The 22,703-nt window shown below is 44.7% G+C and overlaps 2 protein-coding genes across 4 annotated transcripts in view; one reads left to right on the top strand and one right to left on the bottom strand.

Moving 5' to 3' along the window:
* The window catches only part of NFKB1 (nuclear factor kappa B subunit 1), a 237,078-nt gene that overhangs the window by 105,277 nt on the left and 109,098 nt on the right, over positions 1 to 22,703 (bottom strand). The gene's annotated exons all lie outside the window — the stretch shown is intronic.
* The window catches only part of SLC39A8 (solute carrier family 39 member 8), a 41,993-nt gene that overhangs the window by 1,839 nt on the left and 17,451 nt on the right, over positions 1 to 22,703 (top strand). Inside the window, exons 1-4 of one of the 3 annotated variants that reach the window (XM_082237008.1) lie at positions 5,864 to 6,157; positions 8,238 to 8,898; positions 20,445 to 20,610; positions 22,343 to 22,512. In XM_082237008.1, the coding sequence (XP_082093134.1) occupies positions 8,635 to 8,898; positions 20,445 to 20,610; positions 22,343 to 22,512 (600 nt within the window). In that variant the 5' untranslated portion in view covers positions 5,864 to 6,157; positions 8,238 to 8,634. Of the gene's footprint in view, positions 1 to 5,863; positions 6,158 to 8,237; positions 8,899 to 20,444; positions 20,611 to 22,342; positions 22,513 to 22,703 lie in introns of those variants that run through there. The other 2 variants (XM_082237007.1, XM_082237009.1) reach the window with 2 other exon arrangements.

Raw genomic sequence — 22,703 nt, 5'->3', positions numbered from 1 at the left:
TGAGGTGTACCATTTTAGACAGAAGGTAGGGCTACACATGATGGAATGCTCCACTATGGGGAAAAATAGAGATTCTGGCAACATAGAAACTGGCATATTATGGAGGAAGCTAGGCTAGCATCTTCTCTTCTGAAATCTAGCTTTCTATATGAATTGATATTTTTAAAGATGTGGTGGACTCTGCATTCAGTTGGGTGAGACAAAAGTGAGCACTCCAAAGTGATACAATTCAGGCACAGGTTTACCAGGTTTTTGATACAAGCATTCAGTGAGCGGGGCCTCAGTCTAGTCAATGAATATCCACCCTCAGCTATAAAGATCTGCTGCATTCTCCAGGACACTGCTGAGACAACTTTCATGTCTTGCCTCAGCTGCAGGATGACTAACTATGGTTCTGAAAACCACACCTTGGTCCCTCTCCAAGGTGCTGATCCTACCTTGAGTTTCCTTCCTTTCTGTCTGGTGCAAACTACTTACCTCCCCTTGCATGGGTGATCATCTATCCTTAGTAGTGCACATCCCCATGAATCTGGACAAAGAGACTGAAGTTAGAAATAAATTAGGTTCCCAAATTTATTTTTTCTATTGGGAGACACTTCTAAGTTCTTACTCACTTTTCAAAATACAAGTATTTCTCCAGCTACACATATATAAACCTAGAACATTTTAAAACAACTATCAAAATTCACAATGCTAATTTTATTTTAAAAATGTAAAACAAAACACAGTAAAGGAACAATTAATTAAAAGCAGACCAAAATAATACCAATGATGAAAAGTCTTCAGGCCCCACCTAACAGAGAACAAAGGGGAAGCCAAGTGTCCCTGTTGGAGGAGAGTTTTCCATAAATGTTTGATATGACAATGTTTGAGTCCAACAAATTTATTCTAATGTCCTTGAGGCTGGAGCATGCTCATTAATTAATTCTCATTTATTACTGGAGATATTTTGGACCAGTTTCCATGAACCCTGCTCCAGAAACGTGACTTCATGTGTTTTTGAATGCACCTGTTAAGCATTTTCTATTGTAAATGATTGATAGGGAGACGGAAGGGATTAGAATGTGGTAACGTGTTTTGATGGTGTTGGTAGTGATGGGGAAGGGAAAGCTCAAACCTGCTCATTTTCAATCCACCCTAAGTCCCTTTGAAATTTATCACACCAAGTCAATGTGCAATTGTCATGTCCAGGAACATGGCTCTCTATCAGAAGATTTGGAGAGCTAGTTTTATGATCTTGAAATAACTACGTACTTTGGGGGTTCATGTCCACTGTGCAGTAACCAAGGGGAGAATCATTTAGGTTGTAGTGTTCCCCATGTGAAATCACCTATCCTATGATATCAAGCAGGCACCTGAACCCCTCAGACTGATTACTCTCCCCAAATCAGGAAGACTTCCTTTTGCAAGAATATCTGGTGCCAGGTGATTGACATGTGGAGGACCACTTGGATCCAGCCTATTGGTTGGATCTACTTTCCCACCCCTGCTCCCAAGTAGATCCTTGCTGTTGAAGAGATCCTGGTGACAGAGCCTTCTGACACCCAAATCTGCCAGAGAGTTTTGTAGTTCTCTGTTTCATTTTCCTTTCGAGTCCTATGTCTGGGACGTTTGTTAATGTCCAGAGATTGTATACTCATGGGGGTGGTATATGATAGATAGAAGACCGTTGGTGATAGACAGGGAAATATTGGTCTCCCAGGGTGAGAGGCTGGAAGGGGAAAGGAAAGATGCCAGGTGAGAGCTGGGTGCTATCTTCTGTGGCTGTAGCACCATTACACAGAAAGCTTTGTAGTTCTATAGCAGGGTTTCTTAAACTTTCCATCAAGCTGAAACAGAAATATTGGACTGGATGTTTAATTCATAGTTCTGTCTAATGCAACTGGATAAATTTTGCTAACAGTGCTGCCATTTTTCAAAGACTAAGAGGACATACCAAATCAGGAATGTAGACAAGGATGCTATTGTCTCTCTTAAAACCAGAATGGACTCCAGACTCTGCTCAGATATAAGTAAGGCCACTGCCATCTATTGACTAAGCTATATAATGGCAGTATCCACATATCATCTCGCACACGCTTTGCTTTTTGCTTTTTTTGTTTTTAAAAGAGGCAATAAATAAACCAGGGCCACTGAAACATTTTTACTCACTCATCTCTAAATCTCAAAAAATTCTGAACAATTCAGTTGGAGCAAGTATCAGTCCGAGAAGCAATAAAGCTGGCAGGTATTTTTCCTCTGTTCAAAGCCTTTCCGTAATATCTTGTGGCAAAGCATTCTTCAGACTAATCCAGCCCTCTATTAGCACAAATGCTTCTGGTTAATAAGTGCTCCCTCCAGCAAAACAAAAATGCCTTTCAATGCCAGGAAAGGAGAAGGAGTAATGAACACATGCTGGAGTTGGCAGTTACAAAACAACAAGCTCTGTCAAAATAATAAAGCAAGGGGCCTGAGATAGGAGCTCTGCTCTGATAATGTGACTATCTATTCATCAGCACCCCACCCCAAAGAGGCCCCCACAATCTGATATTCTCTACTCATTGCAACTATGCCTAACTGCAGACACATAATTCAGGAAGTTATGAGAAACCTTTTTTCCTCTTGAGGGTCAAAGTCCCTTAGGTGCAACCTTCTGGGGGGCTGCATACCTCTGTAGGTGCAGCCAGAGGCAAAAGTGGGAAGGGTAATGGGTGTGACTCTTTACCTTTGTACAAACTACATTCCAGCCACAGAAGAACCAGGGTCCTACACACACACACACACACACACACACACACACTATTCCAGCAAGCAAGAGGTGGGTGCATTTGCTAGCTTAGTTAGATGGGACCATTGCAGAGCCTGGGAGTGCTATGGGCATATTTACTGCTGGGAAGATGTTAAAATGTGCAATACTTAATGTTCATCACATGGGACTGCTGCATAGAAATCTGGACTTTCCTGTTTCTAGTCCTGGCAAACAATATTCTGGCGAGCCTAATACTGGCTCTGACACTAGGCCTGTATACTGTTATGGAACGATACAGGTTTAAATCTCAGTAGACTCAGAAATATTTGCCTCGATGGCCCACAAAGCATTGAAGCTCAAGTTATAATTAACCTTTCTAGGTAGCCCTAACTAACAGAGTGACTTCACATATCAAATACTGGTTTCCCCATAGAAGACCCTAGTCCCAATGGTGCATAGATCTTGCATTTGTAAACTCAAAGTGGCTCATTCCATAGTATCCAGATGTTGATGGTGACCCCCAAACTCACATTGCTCACTCACGTTGGTCAAGAAAGCAGTGAATCAGCCTTGTGGAATGCCAGTCTCACTTGTCCCAAGAAACATTATTTACATTCACTGTAGACTTCACCAGGAAAAGGGGAACTCCCCTCATAATTTATGCTGGGCATGCCCATCACTAAAATGCTCTTTGGTTAGTGGAATGATCATATAAACTGCTTCTGCAACAGGCGACTAAACCTACATGACCCCCTAGATCTTATTTGCCATTCTCTCCTTTTCAAATAACTTACAGCTTAATAAAAAACAAACTTAACCATTAGGGAGAGAGGAGAGAGAGCATCCATCCTTGAGGTTAAACTTTGGCTAGCCCCCAAAATGGAGAAGGATTTTCATTCTGCAGCGGATTGGAAAGAGAAAATAATTCCCCCTGGAATTGCCGAAGAATTGAACGTTTCAGCATTATGCAAATACAGGCCGCACATCTAAAAACAGCAAATAGCCTTGTTTATTTAATGAAACTCAAAAACAGCTTTTAGAGTCAGTTGCTGACCAAATGTGGGATAGTGAAAGTTATCTGTTAGGGAAATAATAGCAGTTTTTATTCAGGATTACTGAATGATCCAGTTCATATGCAGAAAATGAGAGGGGTTCACATGCTCCCTTACCTTGGCGAAGTCCAGTCTCCCAACACATTGACAAGTGGACCTGCAATGTCAAAATATTTATAACTGAATCAGCGTGTTCCTGCAGTGTCAAGAGTATCCCACTATGCAGCAGAGTTGCAGGTCAGTTCAGCTTACCTAGTGAACCAAAGGAGGGTTTTTTAAAAGCCATTTACAACAACAATTCATTAATGCAGCATGATGTGAGCACAATGAGACCATGAAACCTGATCCTGGTAACCTTGTGCAGCAATGCAAGAGGTGAAGCTTTTCCTGTCTTTTTATCTTCTTACATGTAAGGCAGTGGCGTAGCGTGGGTTGTCAGCACCCGGGGCAAGGCAAGTAATTTGCGCCCCCTAACCCGTGGATTTGCGTCCCCTAACCCGTGGGTTTGCGCCCCCTAACCCTAACCCCAGATGTTGCGCCCGGTGCGGCCCCCCCGCCCCCCATGCTACGCCACTGATGTAAGGTCAGCTACATTTTTGCATGCCTGGTTACTGTTAAAGGGCACAGGAATAAGTGAGACAAACGGTATCAACCCCAATGCAAGGGGATCGTTTCGGTACCATGAATTGGAAGGAATGAAGAATCCAGTGCCTCTGGATGTTGTTGGACCACAACTCCCATCATCCCTGATCATTGCCTGTGATGGATATGGCTGATGGGAGTTGGAGTCCATCTGGAAGGTCACAGGATCCTCATCCCTGGTGCATGCCAACCCTATGCCATGTTACTTGGCACGCCTGGAAATGATCCCCAACAGGAGTGACAGTGGGAAGGACTACAAAAAGTGTGGTCTCTAGTGTGTCACAGATCCACCCCTTGTGCTGAATGGGTGTGTATAGCATTTAGCACATGCCAGTTTGTCTCTGAGGTTGCTTCACCACTTCTCTAGCTCTACTCAACCCATAACCTTGCTCAATCCATGTGCAGCTGCAATAGCTGGATTCATACAAAGTGCTCCTTCCTTGATTGAGATGAGGCTGAACATCACCATGCAATGGTAGGCTCTGCCCTGATAGCATATCAGATCATTTCCAAGAATTGTGAAGGTAATGTCCAGAAAAATCAGTCCTACCAGGGGTGCCAAATTGAATAAAATATTGCGGGTAGGCTAGGTAAGATGCCACATTGACCACAAGACACAAACACCATTTGAATGGCAATGCTCATCAACTTTGTGGGAGCTCAGTGCCCTCAAATATTTTATTAGGGGGACTGAAGGGACCTCAGCCCCTAGGAGTTGACTCCTATGAGTCCTACAGTGCAAGAGATCTGTCTATTTTCATAGTTTCCCCCACAGGCTGACCCTCCGCCTTCCAGCAGCAAACTCACTAGGCCCTGGAAACAGCAGCATGGGAAATTATACATTGCACAAAAAGGCATATAAGGAAGCTCTGTGTCTGGAACCCGTAAGTGGGCTTGCAGTGGGTGGCAGGTGGGGGAAAAGATTAAGGACATAAGGAGAGCCTGCTGGGTCTGGGTTCCAACCAGTGATGAGCCAGGTGGATCTGGGAAGGCCAGAAGCAGGAGCATCATTGATTCTTGGCCAGTGTGTTAAACCCACATACTTTTCGCAAAAACTACAGCGGCTGCAGTTTCCCCCATGCAGATTCTCTCCTTTAAATGACTGGTTCACGAATGATCTAAGGGCAGCTCATTGAAACAAGGGAGAAGGGCATTTGCAGAGCTGCTGGCAGCTCAGCTGGTCTCTCAAAGAATGAGCACTTCTGTAGTGCAGTTCTTTGGCAAGCCTCTCACTCACTCTGCCATTCCACCCCTTGATCTCCACCTTCATTCTCCAGGAACAGCTCGAAACAGGAACCTATCTATGTATAGAGGGACAGGTTCAGGGAAGCAAGGAATAAAGGACAGCATGTCCCTGGTGTTGTGTTGAAATGCTTTCCATATCCCTGCTTAGTCAGAAGGAATATTAGCTATTTCCCAACAGAGGCTGAAAGGCAGATCCACGTGTACTGCTTACTTTGCAGCATGAGGAACTGGAGCAGCTGAATTGGCGGCAGGAATTTGTTTCTCTACCCAATTTGTTTCGGCTCTGTCTTTTGGAGGAAAGGAAGGCTAAAACCACCACTGGGAGGGGCCAGCCGTGGTTGGCTTTTGACCCGAGCAGTTGCACATGGCCGAGGCTATCTGGCAGTGCACAGTGACTGAGCTGCAACCTGTGTCCCTCCTCAAAGCTTTATCTGTGCAAGAAGCGTTGGCTATTCTGAAGGACCGCAGAAATAATCAGCGACAGCAAGAGGTAAGCAGAGAAGCAGGGCATGCTCCCCCCCCAACCCACCCCCAGCATATGAAACAAGATAGTGGGAGAACGTATTGTGAAAGGCGGGGTGAAACAAGACAAGCATGGGCAAATAGTTTGTGAAAGAGTAGTGGCTACCGGAATGGAGCAATAGGATGTGCAAATGTGTGAGGCTATTCTCAGGATTCCCCTTTGGTAAATACCTTGCATGCGGCAAGCTTCTGTTTGACCCTTCCAGGTGAGAAGCTATTGAGTAACCTGAGATATAGGAGCACGCGGGATTTCCTCAACTGATTGGTAGGAAGAACAGCTCGATAAGGAAAAAGAAATACTAGACGATGCACCATCACTTTTGCTGGCAATGGTCCTGTCCTAGCTGAATTTCTGCCTGTTGTGTAGCTGCTAACAAGGCAGGCAGAAACCTTGCCAGGGAAAGGGGAGTGATCCATGGTGGTCTGGAGAAACTTAGTTGGTAGAACACGAGACTCTTAATCTCAAGGTTGTGGGTTCAAGCCCCATGTTGGACAACAGATTCTTGCATTGCAGGGGGCTTCAACCAGATGTTCCTTGTGGTCTCTTCCAACTTTCCGATTCTATGATATAGTCTGAGATCACGACTGCAGCATAATCCTATGCGTATTTACTCACCGTGTCTCGCTTTAGCACTAAAACAAAGCGACAGAGAGCAATGCTTGTAAAGGTGGGCACATGAAACGACATGGGTGAGTTTCTGAATGCTGACACAGCCTGTTTACCCAAGATGGGGCTGTGTGTTCTGTGCAACAATAACGGATTGGGGGCATCTCTCATGTTGACAACCGGGACATAGGCTGCATACGGCCGCTGTGAAATTTGTAGGGATCAGCACACCTGGAATAAAGCAAAACAAAACATCCACACATCCATGCCCTAATGACATTATTTAGAAAGTTGATAAACCCGGCCCCAGCGAGATCAGCAATGACCCTGCTGTTTTCCTGGGCAAATCTCTCATATCTGCATGCTCAGATGTTGACATTTCTGAGCCACAGCCAAGCCCTAGCAAACTATTGTTTACCATCTGAAATTGCAAAGCGCATGCTGTGCCCCCTCTCCCTTGTTAACTCTTCGGTGTGTTTCACATTTCTGAAAAGGAAAGTTTTTCTGCAGCCAGTTAGTGCTTCAGCAAGCAAGGATAGTGGCTGGACTGGAATTCTCCCCCTTGAAAGTACAGTAATTTAGAATTGCTTGCGAGAGAAAGAGAAGAGATAAAGGGATGGTTTAAAGCAGAAGTGGGGAACTTCAGACTCGGGGTTCAAATGTGACCCTTTGTTCCCTGGTCACATCCATGACAAGCCCTATCTCATGCTTTATTTATTTAGATTTATACACTGCTTGATTGTAAAAAAATATCACTTCAAAGTGGTTTACAAAACACAAAACAGTAACTAATCGAGGAACCGGAGCACCTTCTCTGTGAACAAGGGCAAACAGAATTGGCTGGCATGACAATTCAAGACAGACAAAAACATAAAGCACTCACAGGAAATAATAGTGCTGCTTTATTCTTCACTGGGCTGGCCACATCTGGACCCCACATTTTAAGACTAAGACTGACAAATGGGAGTGGGTTCAAAGGTGGGAGATCATGATGGTGAGGGAGGTCTGGAAGAAACCCAGCCCTGTGAGGAACAGCTGAGAGAGATGGGCATGTTTAGCCAGAAGGAGAGAAGAGGGGTGGGGTGGGGTTGTGGTTGTGGTTGAAGATAGTAAGATGGTACAACTATTGCACTAACTATTCATATTGATTTTTTTTAATGTGTTGCTTTTGCCTCTTTTACTGTATTTCATTCTATTACAATTTGAAATCCATGGAATTCAATTTTAATATAATAAAATGCAATGCTGAAGGATTAAAGAAGCAATTTCTTAATGGATCTGTGTGTGTGTGTGTATATATACACGTGTGTGCGCGCGCATGTGCTTGTGTGTGTGTGTCTATATAAAAACTCCTAGCAAAAACTGGGAAACTCCACTCCTGTATGATTTCAGCTGCCTTCTCAACCTTCCCTGCCCCTATGTTCTGTCCTCTATCACGCAGGAGGAGCTGAATGCATCTCTGCCGTCCCGTTGTCCCGTCCGCTTCTGCTGGGGAAGAAACTTCCCTCTCGGTCGCTTTTGGCTTCTCTCCTGCCCTCCCGCCCCCCTTCCATCGATCCTGCGGGCTCTCCAGGATTAGGAAAGGTCCGAGGGAGCGCCCCAAACCCTGCCCTTGCCCAGGAGGGGAGGGGAGCGACGAAGGAAGACCCGCCACCAGCAGCCGCGCAGGACGCAGTGCGCCCGAGGGAGGCTGAGGCTGCGGACAGGACCTCCTCGTTGGCTCCCGCCGGCAAAGGGAAGGCAAGGCGCGTGCGCGCCGTCGGCGAAACCTTAACCCTTCGCGCTCCTTCCGTGCCGCTTCTGCTGAGCCAAGAGCAGCTGCTGCGTCGTCGTCGGCGATGTCTCTCGTGTCTCGGACGCTCCTGGCCGCCGCGCTAGCTTTGGCACTGGCCGGCTTGGCTCCGGCCAGGGCGCAAGGATCGACGCCAGCAGCCTCGCCGGCGGGGCCGCCCTTCGCCCGGGATGTCCTGGCGCTGTTCGGGGGCAACCGGAGCCTCTCGGCCGGGCAGCTCGAGCAAATGCTGCAGAAGATGGGAGCCGCGCACCGGCTGGAGGAGTCGCTGGCCGGACAGCTGGACCTGCACGTCCTGCGCTACAACCAGGTACAGTCCAGTCCCGGTCGTGCTTGCTGCCCCGGCAAAGTCCTTCGCCGCCCCGTCTCCTGGATTCTCCCCACAAGTTGTTACAGAGGGGAAACTGAGGCGGAGACAGGAGGACCGGGTCGGATCTTTCTGCAGAGACTTGAAGCCTCCTCGCCCGGGGACGGGGGGCGGGGGAGGGCTGCAACTTGCGGTTGTTTTCACATAATTCTGATCGTCGCCTTTTAACTCATTGATTGTGTGCGCTTTCGAAAATTCGTCCGTCGATGGTTTGAGCGTGGTGCTGATAGCGTCAAGGTTGCAGGTTCGAGCCCTATATGGGAGAGCTGGGGGTTGGACTAGATGATCCCTGGGGTTCCTTCCAACTTTATGTTTCTATGCAGAAAGTCCCAAGTTCAGTCCACTGCATGGCCAGGTAGGGCTGGGAAAATCTCTGCCTGAAACCCTTAGTCAGTGTGGACAGTATTGAGTTAATGGTTTAATAGTCTGATTAAGTGCAAGGCAGCTTCTGATGTACACAGCATAATTGCCCAATAATGTTTTCATTTGGGTTCGCTCTGCCCTCTCTGCTCTCTCACCCAGGTACAACCATTTACTTGTCAAATCACCACACATTCATACATCTGAAGAAAGAATAGTAATAATTTTATTATTTATACCCAACCCATCTGACTCTACAAAGGCCATAAGGGATTTGTCTGTCTTTAAGGTATGACAAGGTGCTATAGTCCAACTTGAACAGTTTTCAAGGAAATTAGGCAAATTTATTCAGGATAAGGCTAGGACCCTTGACAATGATGTAGTTCCTCCAGGATCATGGGCAGTCAATCTGTGAATACTAGTTCCTGGGAAACATAGTGGGAAGCTATGCCAGTAGGTAGCTCAATAAAGATGTGGACCCAGTGTGTGGCAGGTGTGAGAAAGGCGAATTCCATGATAGGGATAATTGGGGAAAGAATTGGAGATAAAATTGCTGATATAATGATATAATGTATAACAGTTATGTGAGCCGTGCACTTTTGCAATACATTCTGGTTAAAGGGTAAAGGGGCCCCTGACCATTAGGTCCAGTCGTGACAAACTCTGGGGTTGCGGCGCTCATCTCGCTTTATTGGCCGAGGGAGCCGGCGTACAGCTTCCGGGTCATGTGACCAGCATGACGAAGCCACTTCTGGCGAACCAGAGCAGCGCACGGAAATGCCATTTATCTTCCCGCTGGAGCGGTACCTATTTATCTACTTGCACTTTGACATGCTTTCGAACTGCTAGGTTGGCAGGAGCAGGGACCGAGCAACGGGAGCTCACCTCATCGCGGGGATTCGAACCACCGACCTTCTGATTGGCAAGCCCTAGGCACTGTGGTTTAGACCACAGCGCCACCTCTACGTTCTGGTTACCTCATCTAAAAAAAAAGAAAAAAAAGAAGAAGATATTGTGGAGTTGGGGGAAAAAATCAGAAAAGGGCAACCAGAATTATTGCTGAGATGGAGAAACTCCACTATGAGGAAAGATGACAGCATCGGGGACTTTTTTAGTTTAGAGAAAAGGCAAGTAAGTGGCAAAATGGTCAAAATGTGTACCATTAGGCATGGAGAAAGTGGACAGAGAAATGATTTTCTCCGTCTCTCATAACCCTGGAACTCAGTGACATCCAGTGAAGCTGAATGCTGGAAAGAAAGTACTTATTCACACATCATGTAGCCGAACTACAGAATTCACTCCCATAAGATGCAGTGATGGCCAGCCAACTTGGATGGCTTTGTAAAGTGAAATTGAGCATTGAAGGAACATATCCTAAAAACAAACATGTACTGCACAATGCGGTGGGGAAACTTTGGCTTTGCAAATGTTACTAAAACTACAACTCTCATTGTCCCTGGCCATGCTTGCCGGGGCTGCTGGGAGTTGTAGTTCCACCATATTTGGAGGGTCAAAGCTTCCCCACACCTGTACAAAGCAAAACCATGGTTTTATCTTCCACATGCAAACATGTGGGCTCTCAAGGAGGAGATTGGAGCTGCTCCTCCCCTGGTCCTTTATCTCTGGGCAGCACAGCAGCAAAGCCAAGGTTTGTTCTTGGCTGCAGCTTGTGATTAATGAGGGGAGAGCTTCACCACAATTCCAGGTTGGCACAAGCCAAACCTTGGCTTTGGAGGAGCAAACTGGGTATGATCTCCTTCTTGGGAGCTCACCTGCTTTTGCAAAGCCATAGTTTTGCTTACTGTGACTTGCAGACCTGCCCAATATGCATTTATTCAACTCCTAAAGATGTTTGCTTTCAGACCTGTGTTCTGTTTCTTTGTGGGCACAGTTTTATTTGAATAACTAAGACTGCCAGTTTCTGTGCATCTCATTTGGGTGCCGTGCTTGGAACAGAATGTTACGGTACAGTCCCTTGTTGGGGCTGACTTTTAGTGGGTAATGTTAAACTTGTTGGTTGGGATGTGGAGTGACAGGAGGCACTGTAGCTCAGTGGTGGAGCACACGTCTTGCATGCAGAAGGGCCCATGTTCAGCCCCTGACATCACCAGGTCTGGCTGTGAATGGGAGAGCCACTGCCAGTCAGTGTAGACAATACTGTGCTCAGTGGTCCAACTTGGTGTAATAATAATAATAATTTATTATTTGTACCCTGACCACCTGGCTGGGTCTCCCCAGCCACTCTGGGCAGCTTCCAACAAAGATTAAAAATACATTAAAATGTCACACATTAAAAACTTCCCTGAACAGGGCTGCCTTCAGATGTCTTCTAAATGTCAGGTAATTGTTTATCTCTTTGACATCTGAAGGGAGGGTGTTCCACAGGGAGGGCGCCACTACCGAGAAGGCCCTCTGCCTGGTTCCCTGTAACTTGGCTTCTTGCAGTGAGGGAACCGCCAGAAGGCCCTCGGCGCTGGACCTCAGTGTCCAGGCGGAACGATGGGGGTGGAGACACTCCATCAGGTATACTGGGCCGAGGCTGTTTAGGGCTTTAAAGGACAACATCAACACTTTGAATTGTGCTCAGAAACGTACAATTACAAATGTGTAAGATGGTAAGGGTTTTAACTCTTGCTACAACAGATGCTTCCGAAGCAAGGATTGTTGCCAGTGCTTAGGGCAGGGGTCAGCAAACCTTTTCAGCAGGGGGCCGGTCCACAGTCCCTCAGACCTTGTGGGGGGCCAGACTATATTTTGGAGGGGGGGAAAGAACGAATTCCTATGCCCCACAAATAACCCAGAGATGCATTTTAAATAAAAGGACACATTCTACTCATGTAAAATCACACTGATTCCCAGGCTGTCTGCGGGCCAGATATAGAAGGTGATTGGGCCGGATCCTGCCCCCCCCAGGCCTTAGTTTGCCTACCTATGGTTTAGGGCAGAGCATGGACTGGACTTCCACATGCAGACCTAGTCTGAAGATCTTGTTTAGTTTGGGATAATTCTTATTGCATTGTGAGAGCTACAACTGCTAATTCAAATCTAATGAAAGAAAGAAAGAAAGAAAGAAAGAAAGAAAGAAAGAAAGAAAGACAAGTGAAAGGGGCTTATGCAGAGTGAACACTTTCTTGTTCCAACAGGGAATTGTTCCCTTGGGAATTTGCTGCTTTTAAGGAAAGAGCTGGCTCCATGCTGTTTTTATTGTAATTATTACTTTTGTTTTAAAAGAGATTTTATATATGCATACAGTTTTAAATCTATCCATGTCTACTCAAAATTTTAATGATTGATTTTTCTGTGTTTTTATCTGCAAGCTGCCTTGAGTTGAGTCCCATCAGCAAGAAAGGCAGAGTATTAAAATATATATATATAAGAATAATATCACTATGGATACCTGGCTGACTGGGCATTCTCCTACACCATTGCTCAAAACATTTGACAAGGTAGAATATGTGTACAACTTTCACAGCCATGCTGGATCCATAAGCCTCAAGGATCTGTAAGCTTCAAGGCTTTTTACCTGCCTGCTGAATTCCAGTTCATGGCTATGTAAATACAGTGGTACCTCGGGTTACATACGCTTCAGGTTACAGACTCTGCTAACCCAGAAATAGTACCTCGGGTTAAGAACTTTGCTTCAGGATGAGAACAGAAATTGCGTGGTGGCGGCGCGGTGGCAGCGGGAGGCCCCATTAGCTAAAGTGGTATCTCAGGTTAAGACCAGTTTCAGGTTAAGAACAGACCTCCGGAACGAATTCAGTTCTTAACCCGAGGTACCACTGTATGGGAAACATTTGCAGCCTGACAAGGAGAATATCCCATCCAAATACAGTGGTACCTCGGGTTACATACGCTTCAGGTTACAGACTCCGTTAACCCAGAAATAGTACCTCGGGCTGGATGAGAACAGAAATCGTGCTCTGGCAGTGTGGCAGCAGCAGGAGTCCCCATTAGCTAAAGTGGTGCTTCAGGTTAAGAACAGTTTCAGGTTAAGAACAAACCTCCAGAATGAATTAAATACTTAACCTGAGGTACCACTGTATTATATTCAAATAAATTTTGCTATTATTTCCTAACCATGCAAGTGGGGATTTATAATTCTGAAGTATGAAGTGACAGCTATTCTACAACTGGTTGTGGCTGTGGTGGCAAGGGAAGAGAAAAATGGTTCAGACTAAAGCCAGTCTCTGCACACATTTAAAGCAGCATGATACCACCCAAAGAATTCTGGGAGCTGTAGTTTGATGAGGAGAACCCCATTCCCCTCACAGAGCTACAATTCCCAAAGGAATTAACAGTCAGTCCCTCTTCACAGGGAACTCTGTTAATCTAAATTGTAAATCATTGCTTTTCTATCAGGCTATACAGCACATGTAAAAATACTTGACATGGTAAGTTGTGGCACCCTAGGGGATGCTGACTGATTGTAGCACTTCAAATACAAGACTTGTTACACACACAGGCATAGCAAAGAAAGAAGGTGGGAAGGGTGGATGACGTCTGAGCAGACATATTGGGAAATGTTGCTGTGTTGCAATCCGTAAGCAAAAATTCCTTTGAGAACCAGTTACCAGTGCCTTCATCCACCCATCTGGTCACTGGTTGAGCAGGAATTGCCAACAGATGAAAAAAGGCCAGATCTTCAGGAGGCAAATGTCTGGGAGTAGGCAGGATAATCAACCTTTTGTGAACTAGTGACTTTTATAGGCTTGGTAAAGCAGAAGGGTGTGCTAGAATGGCAGGTTGCAAGTGGGGAGTTGTCAGTTCTCAGTGCTTGCCCATACAGCAAACTCCTTCCAAGTGAAACTGAGAGAGAGAGAGAGAGAGAGAGAGAGAGAGAGAGAGAGAGAGAGACTGTAGATCGGTTGTCTCCCTATTGTGCTGGTTTCCTATTTGTAGGAAATGATTTGTAATGTGTAGAATCCACTACTTGCAGCCTCAAGTTGTCCAGTCATTCTACCACCTTATTCCCTTGCATGTGTTGACCAAGCTTGGAAAAGGTACAGAAAAGAGAAACAGAAAAGTTCAAGGGGGTGGGAGGACTTCCCTGTGAGGAAAGGTAGCAGCATTGGGGATTTTTTAGTTTAGAGGGGATGTGAGTAAGAAATAATAATAATAATAATAATAATAATAATAATAATAATAATAATGTATTATTTATACCCTGCCTATTAAAACATCAGTCATTAAAAACTTCCCTAAACAGGGCTGCCTTCAGACATCTTCTAACCGTCAGATAGTTGTTTATTTCTTTGACATCTGAAGGGAGGGCATTCCACAGGGCAGGTGCCACTACCGAGAAGGCCCTCTGCTTGGTTCCCTGTAACCTCACTTCTCCCAGGAAGGGAACCGCCAGAAGGCCCTCGGCGCTGGACATCAGTGTGGTGACATGACTGGAGTAAATAAAATTATGCATGGAATACCACCAGCCACCTTACCTTGCTTTTGGTTCTCTAGCATTAAACTAGATTTGGGCCAGACAGCCTTTCAAACTGAGGACTCCTTCACCTAAATAGAGGGCTGCCTTCTGCAAAGGAGCACACATGGTCCATCTTTTCTCCTGGGGAAAGAATCCTCAGCTTTTATGACATCTGCTGCAACTTTGTTTTGATTAGCTTTTTTTTAACTGACTTATTTCATTGACTTCTGTGCCATCCTTTGAAAGAATTATTATCAGGACTACTCATCGCAATAAAATGGAAATAAATAATAATAATTGCAATAAAAAGAAAATACAAAAAAATGGGGAGGGGGAGGGAATGAAAGATTGAAATGGGAGATAAAACTGATAGTGGAACATGTGGAAACCTCAATTTTATCAAGCAGATAATATTCTTAAGCATGTCATAAATGCATCAGTGAAAGTATGCAAATCTGATATTGGCTCATTGGTAATAGGGCAGTGTAATTGGGCTGAAGAGGGACTTGGGTGGCACTGTGGTCTAAACAACAGAGCCTAGGACTTGCGGAGAGTAGGTCGGCGGTCCGAATCCCCGTGACGGGGTGAGCTCCCGTTGCTTGGTCCCTGTTCCTGCCAAACTAGCAGTTCGAAAGCACGTCAAAGTGCAAGTAGATAAATAGGTACCACTCCAGCAGGAAGGTAAACGGCATTTCCGTGTGCTGCTCTGGTTTGCCAGAAGCAGCTTAGTCATGCTGGCCACATGACCCAGAAGCTGTACTACGCCGGCTCCCTTGGCCAATAAAGTGAGATGAGCGCTGCAACCCCAGAGTTGGCCACGACTGGACCTAATGGTCAGGGGTCCCTTTACCTTTACCTTTTAATTGGGCTGAAACATTGAACAAAGACTTTGACACAGTCCTGGGACATGCTAATAGTTCTCTCTCTCTCTCATATATATATATATATAGAGAGAGAGAGAGAGAGAGTGTGTGTGTGTGTGTGTGTGTGTGAGAGAGAGAGAGAGAGAGAGAGAGAGAAAGATACTTTCAAGCCAACCTACAGATGCCTTTGAGTATATAAATATCCCAGTTTTGCTAAACAAAGGAATACTTCATAGATGCAATTAGAGTTATTTTTAATCATATTTTATTAAAAAATCTTATTTGCACCCCACCCTTTCTCCAAGGTGACATTATTATTGCTATTCATTTTTATCCCACTTTTCTGTATAAACATACCAAAAGTAGTTAATAGAGGAAAAACCATATATCACGGGACGCGGGTGGCGCTGTGGGTTAAAGCCTCAGCGCCTAGGACTTGCCGATCGAAAGGTCGGCGGTTCGAATCCCCGCGGCGGGGTGCGCTCCCGCTGCTCGGTCCCAGCGCCTGCCAACCTAGCAGTTCGAAAGCACCCCCGGGTGCAAGTAGATAAATAGGGACCGCTTACCAGCGGGAAGGTAAACGGCGTTCCGTGTGCTGCGCTGGCTCGCCAGATGCAGCTTGTCACGCTGGCCACGTGACCCGGAAGTGTCTCCGGACAGCGCTGGCCCCCGGCCAATAGATGTGAGATGGGCGCACAAACCCCAGAGTCTGTCAAGACTGGCCTGTACGGGCAGGGGTACCTTTACCTTTACATATATCACTACAATCATTTTCTTTATTTCTATCTCATTCTTTAATATTCTCCCCCACCTTTCTGCAAAATGCTTGGGGTAGCTTACGGCGGCATAATTTAAAACTATGTAATAAATCATTTGAAACCAGAGAATCGGTATTGTTCAGTTGCTTTTTTGTTTCTTGTTCCTTTATTTTACTTATTGCTTTAAATATATTGCTTATTTCAAAAAAATGAGCTCAGAGCAACTTAAAAAAACAACACCCAAAGATTAAAAGCAGATATAAAAGCAAGAATAAAAAACAATCTAAAATACAATAATATGCGAAAAAGAGAGAAACCGGCTCAACCCCACCCTACTAAATAATGTGTTCAGAATTAAATTCCAGAGGTCTGTGTGAATAAGAATGTTTTTGCTGGAACCTAAAAACAGATAGCGATGGTGTCAGGTATGCCTCCCTGGGGAGATCTTTCCATAAATGGAGAGCCCCTACTGAAAAGGCCCACTCTTGGAGGGGGCACACAGGGACTGCGCTGGTTCTTGTGAGGAAAGGTAGCTCTTGACGTACTGGCTTTATAGGTCAAAGCCATAAAAAGTTAAGACAATAGAACAGGACACTTAAATAGCAGCAACGAAGACAGCTTATTGTTTTAAATCAGTGGACCATTATACGTTAAAAGTTTTCTAAAATGAAACATCTAAAAATAGAAAAAGAGGGTGCGAAATGGGCTTTCTCAGAGAGGCCATTCCAGAGTTTTGATGCCATTATCCTGCAATACAGTGGTACCTCGGCTTAAGAACTTAATTCGTTCTGGAGGTCCGTTCTTAACCTGAAACTGTCCTTAACCTGAGGCACCACTTTAGCTAATGGGGCCTCCTGCTGCTGCTGCTGCACGATTTCTGTTCTCATCCTGAAGCAAAGTTCTTAACCTGAGGTACTATTTCTGGGTTAGCGGAGTCTGTAACCTGAAGCGTCTGTAAACTGAGGTACCACTGTATTCAATTCCCCCCCTCTTATCTACGCAAGCAGGCACATTCCATGATGCACCCCAGTCCATAAATACCACTGAGAGTTCATAAATACCAGTCCATAAATACCACTGAGAGCCAGTGTGGTGCAGTGGTTAAGAGCGGTAGTCTTGTAATCTGGGGAACCGGGTTCGCGTCTCTGCTCCGCCACCTGCAGCTGCTGGGTGACCTTGGGCCAGTCACACTTCTTTGAAGTCTCTCAGCCCCACTCACCTCACAGAGTGTTTGTTGTGGGGGAGGAAGGGAAAGGAGAATGTTAGCCACTTTGAGACTCCTGAAGGGGAGTGAAAGGCGGGATATCAAATCCAAACTACTACTACTACTACTACTACTACTACTACTATTCTTCTTCTTCTTCTTCTTCTTCTTCTTCTTTTTCCAACAGAAAGCAAAAAAAGGAAAGGGGGCAGTGACAGAGAATGAGGAGGAGAGTGTGAACAGTGAAAATGAGGAGAGAGAGAGAAGGAAGGAAGGAAGGAAGGAAGGAAGGAAGGAAGGAAGGAATTTTGAGATGAGTGGCAAGTCAAGGCCATTTTATATTTCTGCATCTCTTCTTTCTTCCTTTTCAGGCAACTCCACCCCTCCTTCCACAATCTGTCAATTGTCAGCACTCTGTGCCATTGCACTCTTACAGGGTTATTTTTGCAGAGCCCCTACAACTCTAATAATAATAATAATAATAATAATAATAATAATAATAATAATAATAATTTATTTATACCCCGCCCATCTGGCTGGGTTTCCCCAGCCACTCTGGGTGGCTCCCAACAAAATATTTATATTAATAATAATAAAGCAATAAAACATCAAACATTAAAAACTTCCCTAAACAGGGCTGCCTTCAGATGTCTTCCAAAAGTCAGATAGTTGTTTATTTCCTTGATATCTGATGGGAGGGCGTTCCACAGGACGGGTGCCACTACCGAGAAGGCCCTCTGCCTGGTTCCCTGTAACCTACCTTCTCCCAGGGAGGGAACCTCCAGAAGGCCCTCGGAGCTGGACCTCAGTGTCCCAGCTGAACGATGGGGCTGGAGACGCTCCTTCAGGTATTCTAGGCTGAGCCCCCCCTTTTTTAACCATTTGCAAACCTTGGAATTATCCTGAGTCTACTGATTCCTCCTTCTTGTGCATGAGTGAATGCTGTTTGACATCCCTAAAAATTGCTGATAGGACTATCTTATGCACACTTATATGGGAGCAAGCCTCGCTGAGCTCAGTGGGACTTACTAACAGAGTAGACATGTATATGATTGCACTGCTGGAATTTAAGAAACTGCAATTTCATGTTCCCTTTAACATTAGAACCATGGAAACTAAAGCACTTGAAATGACCTCCCTAGACTTTTCCAAGCCATTAAACCTGTTTTGAAGATTAAATAATTGCAGCTTGGAAGCTTTGAAAATATACTTAATATGCTTAGGGATTTCATTGTAATTAATTTGTTAAGATTCTGGTTTTACAGGAAGAGTCTTGGTCTGCTCATGCAAAACTTCAGAACAAAAGCTGTCAAGAGCATGAACAATTTTGTTTTACTTCCTGTAAATAGCACTGATGCATTGCTTCATAATTGTTTCAGTGAAACTGTGACACCAGGATAAGAAATGTTCGAAGGGCTTATTGACATAAAGTGTTCAGATTCCAACGGCAGCTTTTTGCCCTCATTTCTGGTAAATAACAGCAACAAATCTAGGTGTGGATTTTCCAAAGTCTGTTGTGCAGGGAGGAGGGAAATGAGATCATGTCTAAAAATGCAGAATTAGATAAATTAACAGGAAGGATTCAAAACCTGCGGGATCAGAGTGAGGGGATTTCACCCCTCCCATACCCAAGAATCTCCTGACCATCTCCTGATGGTCTCTGCTGACTCCACAGAGAAGAGGAGGCGTGTCCTGCCTATTTACTTATTCTGCCCAGCAACATATCTGTGTGTGAGAGTGAGAGTCAGTCAGTCAGTCAGTGTATCGGAGAGAGTGAGAGTGTTTGAGATCCTAGAGATTAGATTGCTGCTAAGAGCAGCTGCAGACTCTCAGTGTAGCATTGCTTTATGCTCAGAATACTTAGCTCTGTATATAGTTTTGTACCATAGTTGTAGTTACAGAATAAAAGGAAGATATTTTACAGAGCTGCTCTCCGAGTGGTTTATACTCTGCAAGACTCTGCAAAACTCTGCTGCGCAACGACTGAATTATTGAGACAGTGAATCCGGTGCTCTCAGCTCTGAGCTGTGAGTCCACAGCACTGTGACCGTTTCCTGCGGGAAGGAGGTCTCTGGCGGTGCTACCCAGCTCGCCCAGCCCAGTCGGGGTTGAGGTACAAGAGTCCACTTGGCGCACTGGCTCTAGGGCGATGCTGACACAGAGATTCTTAGAAGACTGGAGTAAATATATGAACTATTTGAAAAGTAATTGTGATGAACAGATTACGCTAGTAGGACTGCAAGAAGTTTTGTAAGGTGCATTATTTGAAATATTGCAATAAAGACTACGAAAAGAATTATTAGTTAAGGATAATTATATGTAATAGGAAATTAGGAAATGCAGAATAAGTGATAAAGAACAGAAAATCATCAGAGGTGTTGATGGGTGTAAAAAATATTGTAAAGATGTGAAGATATGTTGTATGACTGTTGGAACTGATATGTTAAAAAATTAAGAAAAATGTGTGTGTGTGTGTGTGTGTGTGTGTGTATGAGATCATGTCTAAAAATGGAAAAGTGTTGGTCTTCATCAGGTGAAGTGAGTCTTTCAAACCGGAGATGCACTGAAACCAAAATGATGACCAAAGCATTTCTTAGGCTTAAGGTTCTTAAGGTTAACTTTCAGAGGTAAGACTGGTCTAGGGGTGACATTGATGCAGGTCAGTTTAATCCCCCTACGATTATTATTATTTTTTGCCCTAAGTGAAGGAGGAGTATGCACATAGATCAGCTCAACCCCAGATGACCATCTCACTCTATCCAGTCAATGACACCCTCGTTTGGCCTCAAAACTGTGAAGCATCACAGCCAGATCGCCCTCCTTTCCCAACATCTCTGCTATTCCCTTTCTCAAGCTAACCCAAATTTCTCATTTTGTTTCAGTGCATGTCTGCTGAAGACATCTTTTCTCTGCATGGAATGTCAAACAGCAGCAAGATCACCGAGTCCAGCTTCTCCACAATATGTCCTGCTGTTGTACAGCAGCTGATTTTTCACCCTTGTGAAAAATCCGTGTCCAAAGGCAATTCCAAGCCATCTCCTACAGAAGGTACCTGTCATTGGTGACTGGTATAGCAGTGAGATTAATTTAGCCCTGTTATTTATTCATTTTACACAAATCTGTGGAGCAATGTTGCTACATGTTAATGGGGCATGTGCCTGGTGGTCTGCACTGGCTTTTGCTGTTGGGTGGAAGCTGCCTTATTCCTGGTCAGACTGTCCATTTAGCTCAATACTGTCTACTCGGATGGGCAGCAGCTCCAGGGCATCTCCACATCTTTCCCATCACCCACAACCTGACCCCTTTTAATGAGAGATACCAGGGATTGAACTTGGGATCTTCTGCATGCAGAACATATGCTCTACCTCCTCAAAAGGGTTGGGGAGGGAATCTACCCTGACTAGAGCGCCGCCCTGCTGCCCACTGCTGGTTTGCACCCAGTTTTGCTCAGTTCAATCAATCAATTGCCTCTGATTGCCTCTAGAAAAGTTAACTGCTGGGAAATGTGTGATAATTCAAGACTGCAATGGAAATATGGTGTTTTATATTTTAATTCAGGGCGTAACCTGATGTGCTATGGCTTCAGGATGAACACATAACTCAGTCACAAATGCATATTTTATTTATTTAGAATATTTATAAATCATTCTTCCTTCAAGGGAGCTCAGGATGATGTACAACAAATGTGCAAATGACACAGAACTTCAATAACACCCCTTTAGTACTTTGTAACTTGTTTTCTGTGCAACACCTATAATGATATTTTCCTTGTGGTTTACAACAGGGGTGGGGTACCTCAGGCCTGGGGGCTGAATGCATACCCTCCAACATTTCTCCGACAAAAATAGGGACGTCCCATTCCATAATGATATTTTTACTATTTATACCCCACACATCTGACTGGGTTGCCCCAGCCATTCTGGGCAGCTTCCAATATACAATGAAAACATAATAAGACATTAAACATTTTAAAAAAAACTTCCCTATACAGGATTGACTTCAGATGGCTCGGGGTTGGATAACTCCATACCCTCCAACATTTCTCCAATGAAAGTAGGGACATCCTAAGGAAAAGTGGTACATTCCGGGATCAAATCAGAAACTGGGACAGCTTTTCTAAATCAGGGACATCTCCAGAAAATAGGGACACTTGGAGGTCTGTGAATGCAACTTTCCAGGTCTCTCTAGCTGATGATCAATGGAAGACTCCACAGACCACACCCCCTTCCCCAAGCCACACCTCTCACATTCTTCACCCCCTCCTCAAATGTTGTTTCCTGGCTGAAATGTGCCCTAGAATTCTGATGATACCTCTTGCTTGTCTGGATAAAGGATAGAGAGGTGTAGGTGTAACAACTATCCTGCTAAGCAAAGGTGAAATGTATATTCATTGCTCTGCCCACCTTTGCCTCTGGCTCCATGCACCACTGGGATTTGGCCCTAAGAAAGTTGCACAGAAGGGAATGTGGCTCTACCCCTGGTTTATAATATGTTATTTTCAGCAGAACTGCCCTAACAATTCTGTTTATTATGCAGTGAGAGAGCTATACTAAGGGGCTATTTTGGGTTTTCTTTTACAACCAGCACATTTTAAAATAATTGGCAGAAACATTCCTCTCTTATCCTGGTTCCTGACTTAAATATTAACCAAACATTATGCCCTTAATTCAGCTGTTCTGCAACAAGATAAGTAAACTTCCCTCTGCCAGATCTGTCTGATAGCAAATGATTTTTAATATGGCTAATATTTTGACTGCATTTCTCTCTCTCTCTCGTACAGTCTGGGGCTTCGGTTTCCTTGCTGTGACTATTATCAACTTTGCTGCACTCCTTGGATTGGTCTTAACTCCTCTTTTAAAGAAAGACTATTTCCCTAAGATTTTAACCTACTTTGTAGGCTTGGCCATTGGAACCCTCTTTTCCAATGCAATTTTCCAGCTTATTCCAGAGGTAAGGATGAAACTGGTGAAGATAGCAGTAGAACTGGGAACATGATCCTGTTGCATGTGTTCCTCTGACCAGGTCTGAAATATACTTGAACAGATGGGTATTCATTGAGCTGCTGTATGTTCTTTCTCCTGCCATGAACCTCATTCAGGAGAATGAGACAGCCTTGACTTGCTCCTCTCCCATCTAAGAAA

Source organism: Podarcis vaucheri, assembly GCF_965113315.1.
Source record: "Podarcis vaucheri genome assembly, chromosome: 9".
Classification (NCBI taxonomy): Eukaryota; Metazoa; Chordata; class Lepidosauria; order Squamata; family Lacertidae; genus Podarcis; species Podarcis vaucheri.
This window is presented reverse-complemented; position numbering and strand designations above follow the sequence as displayed.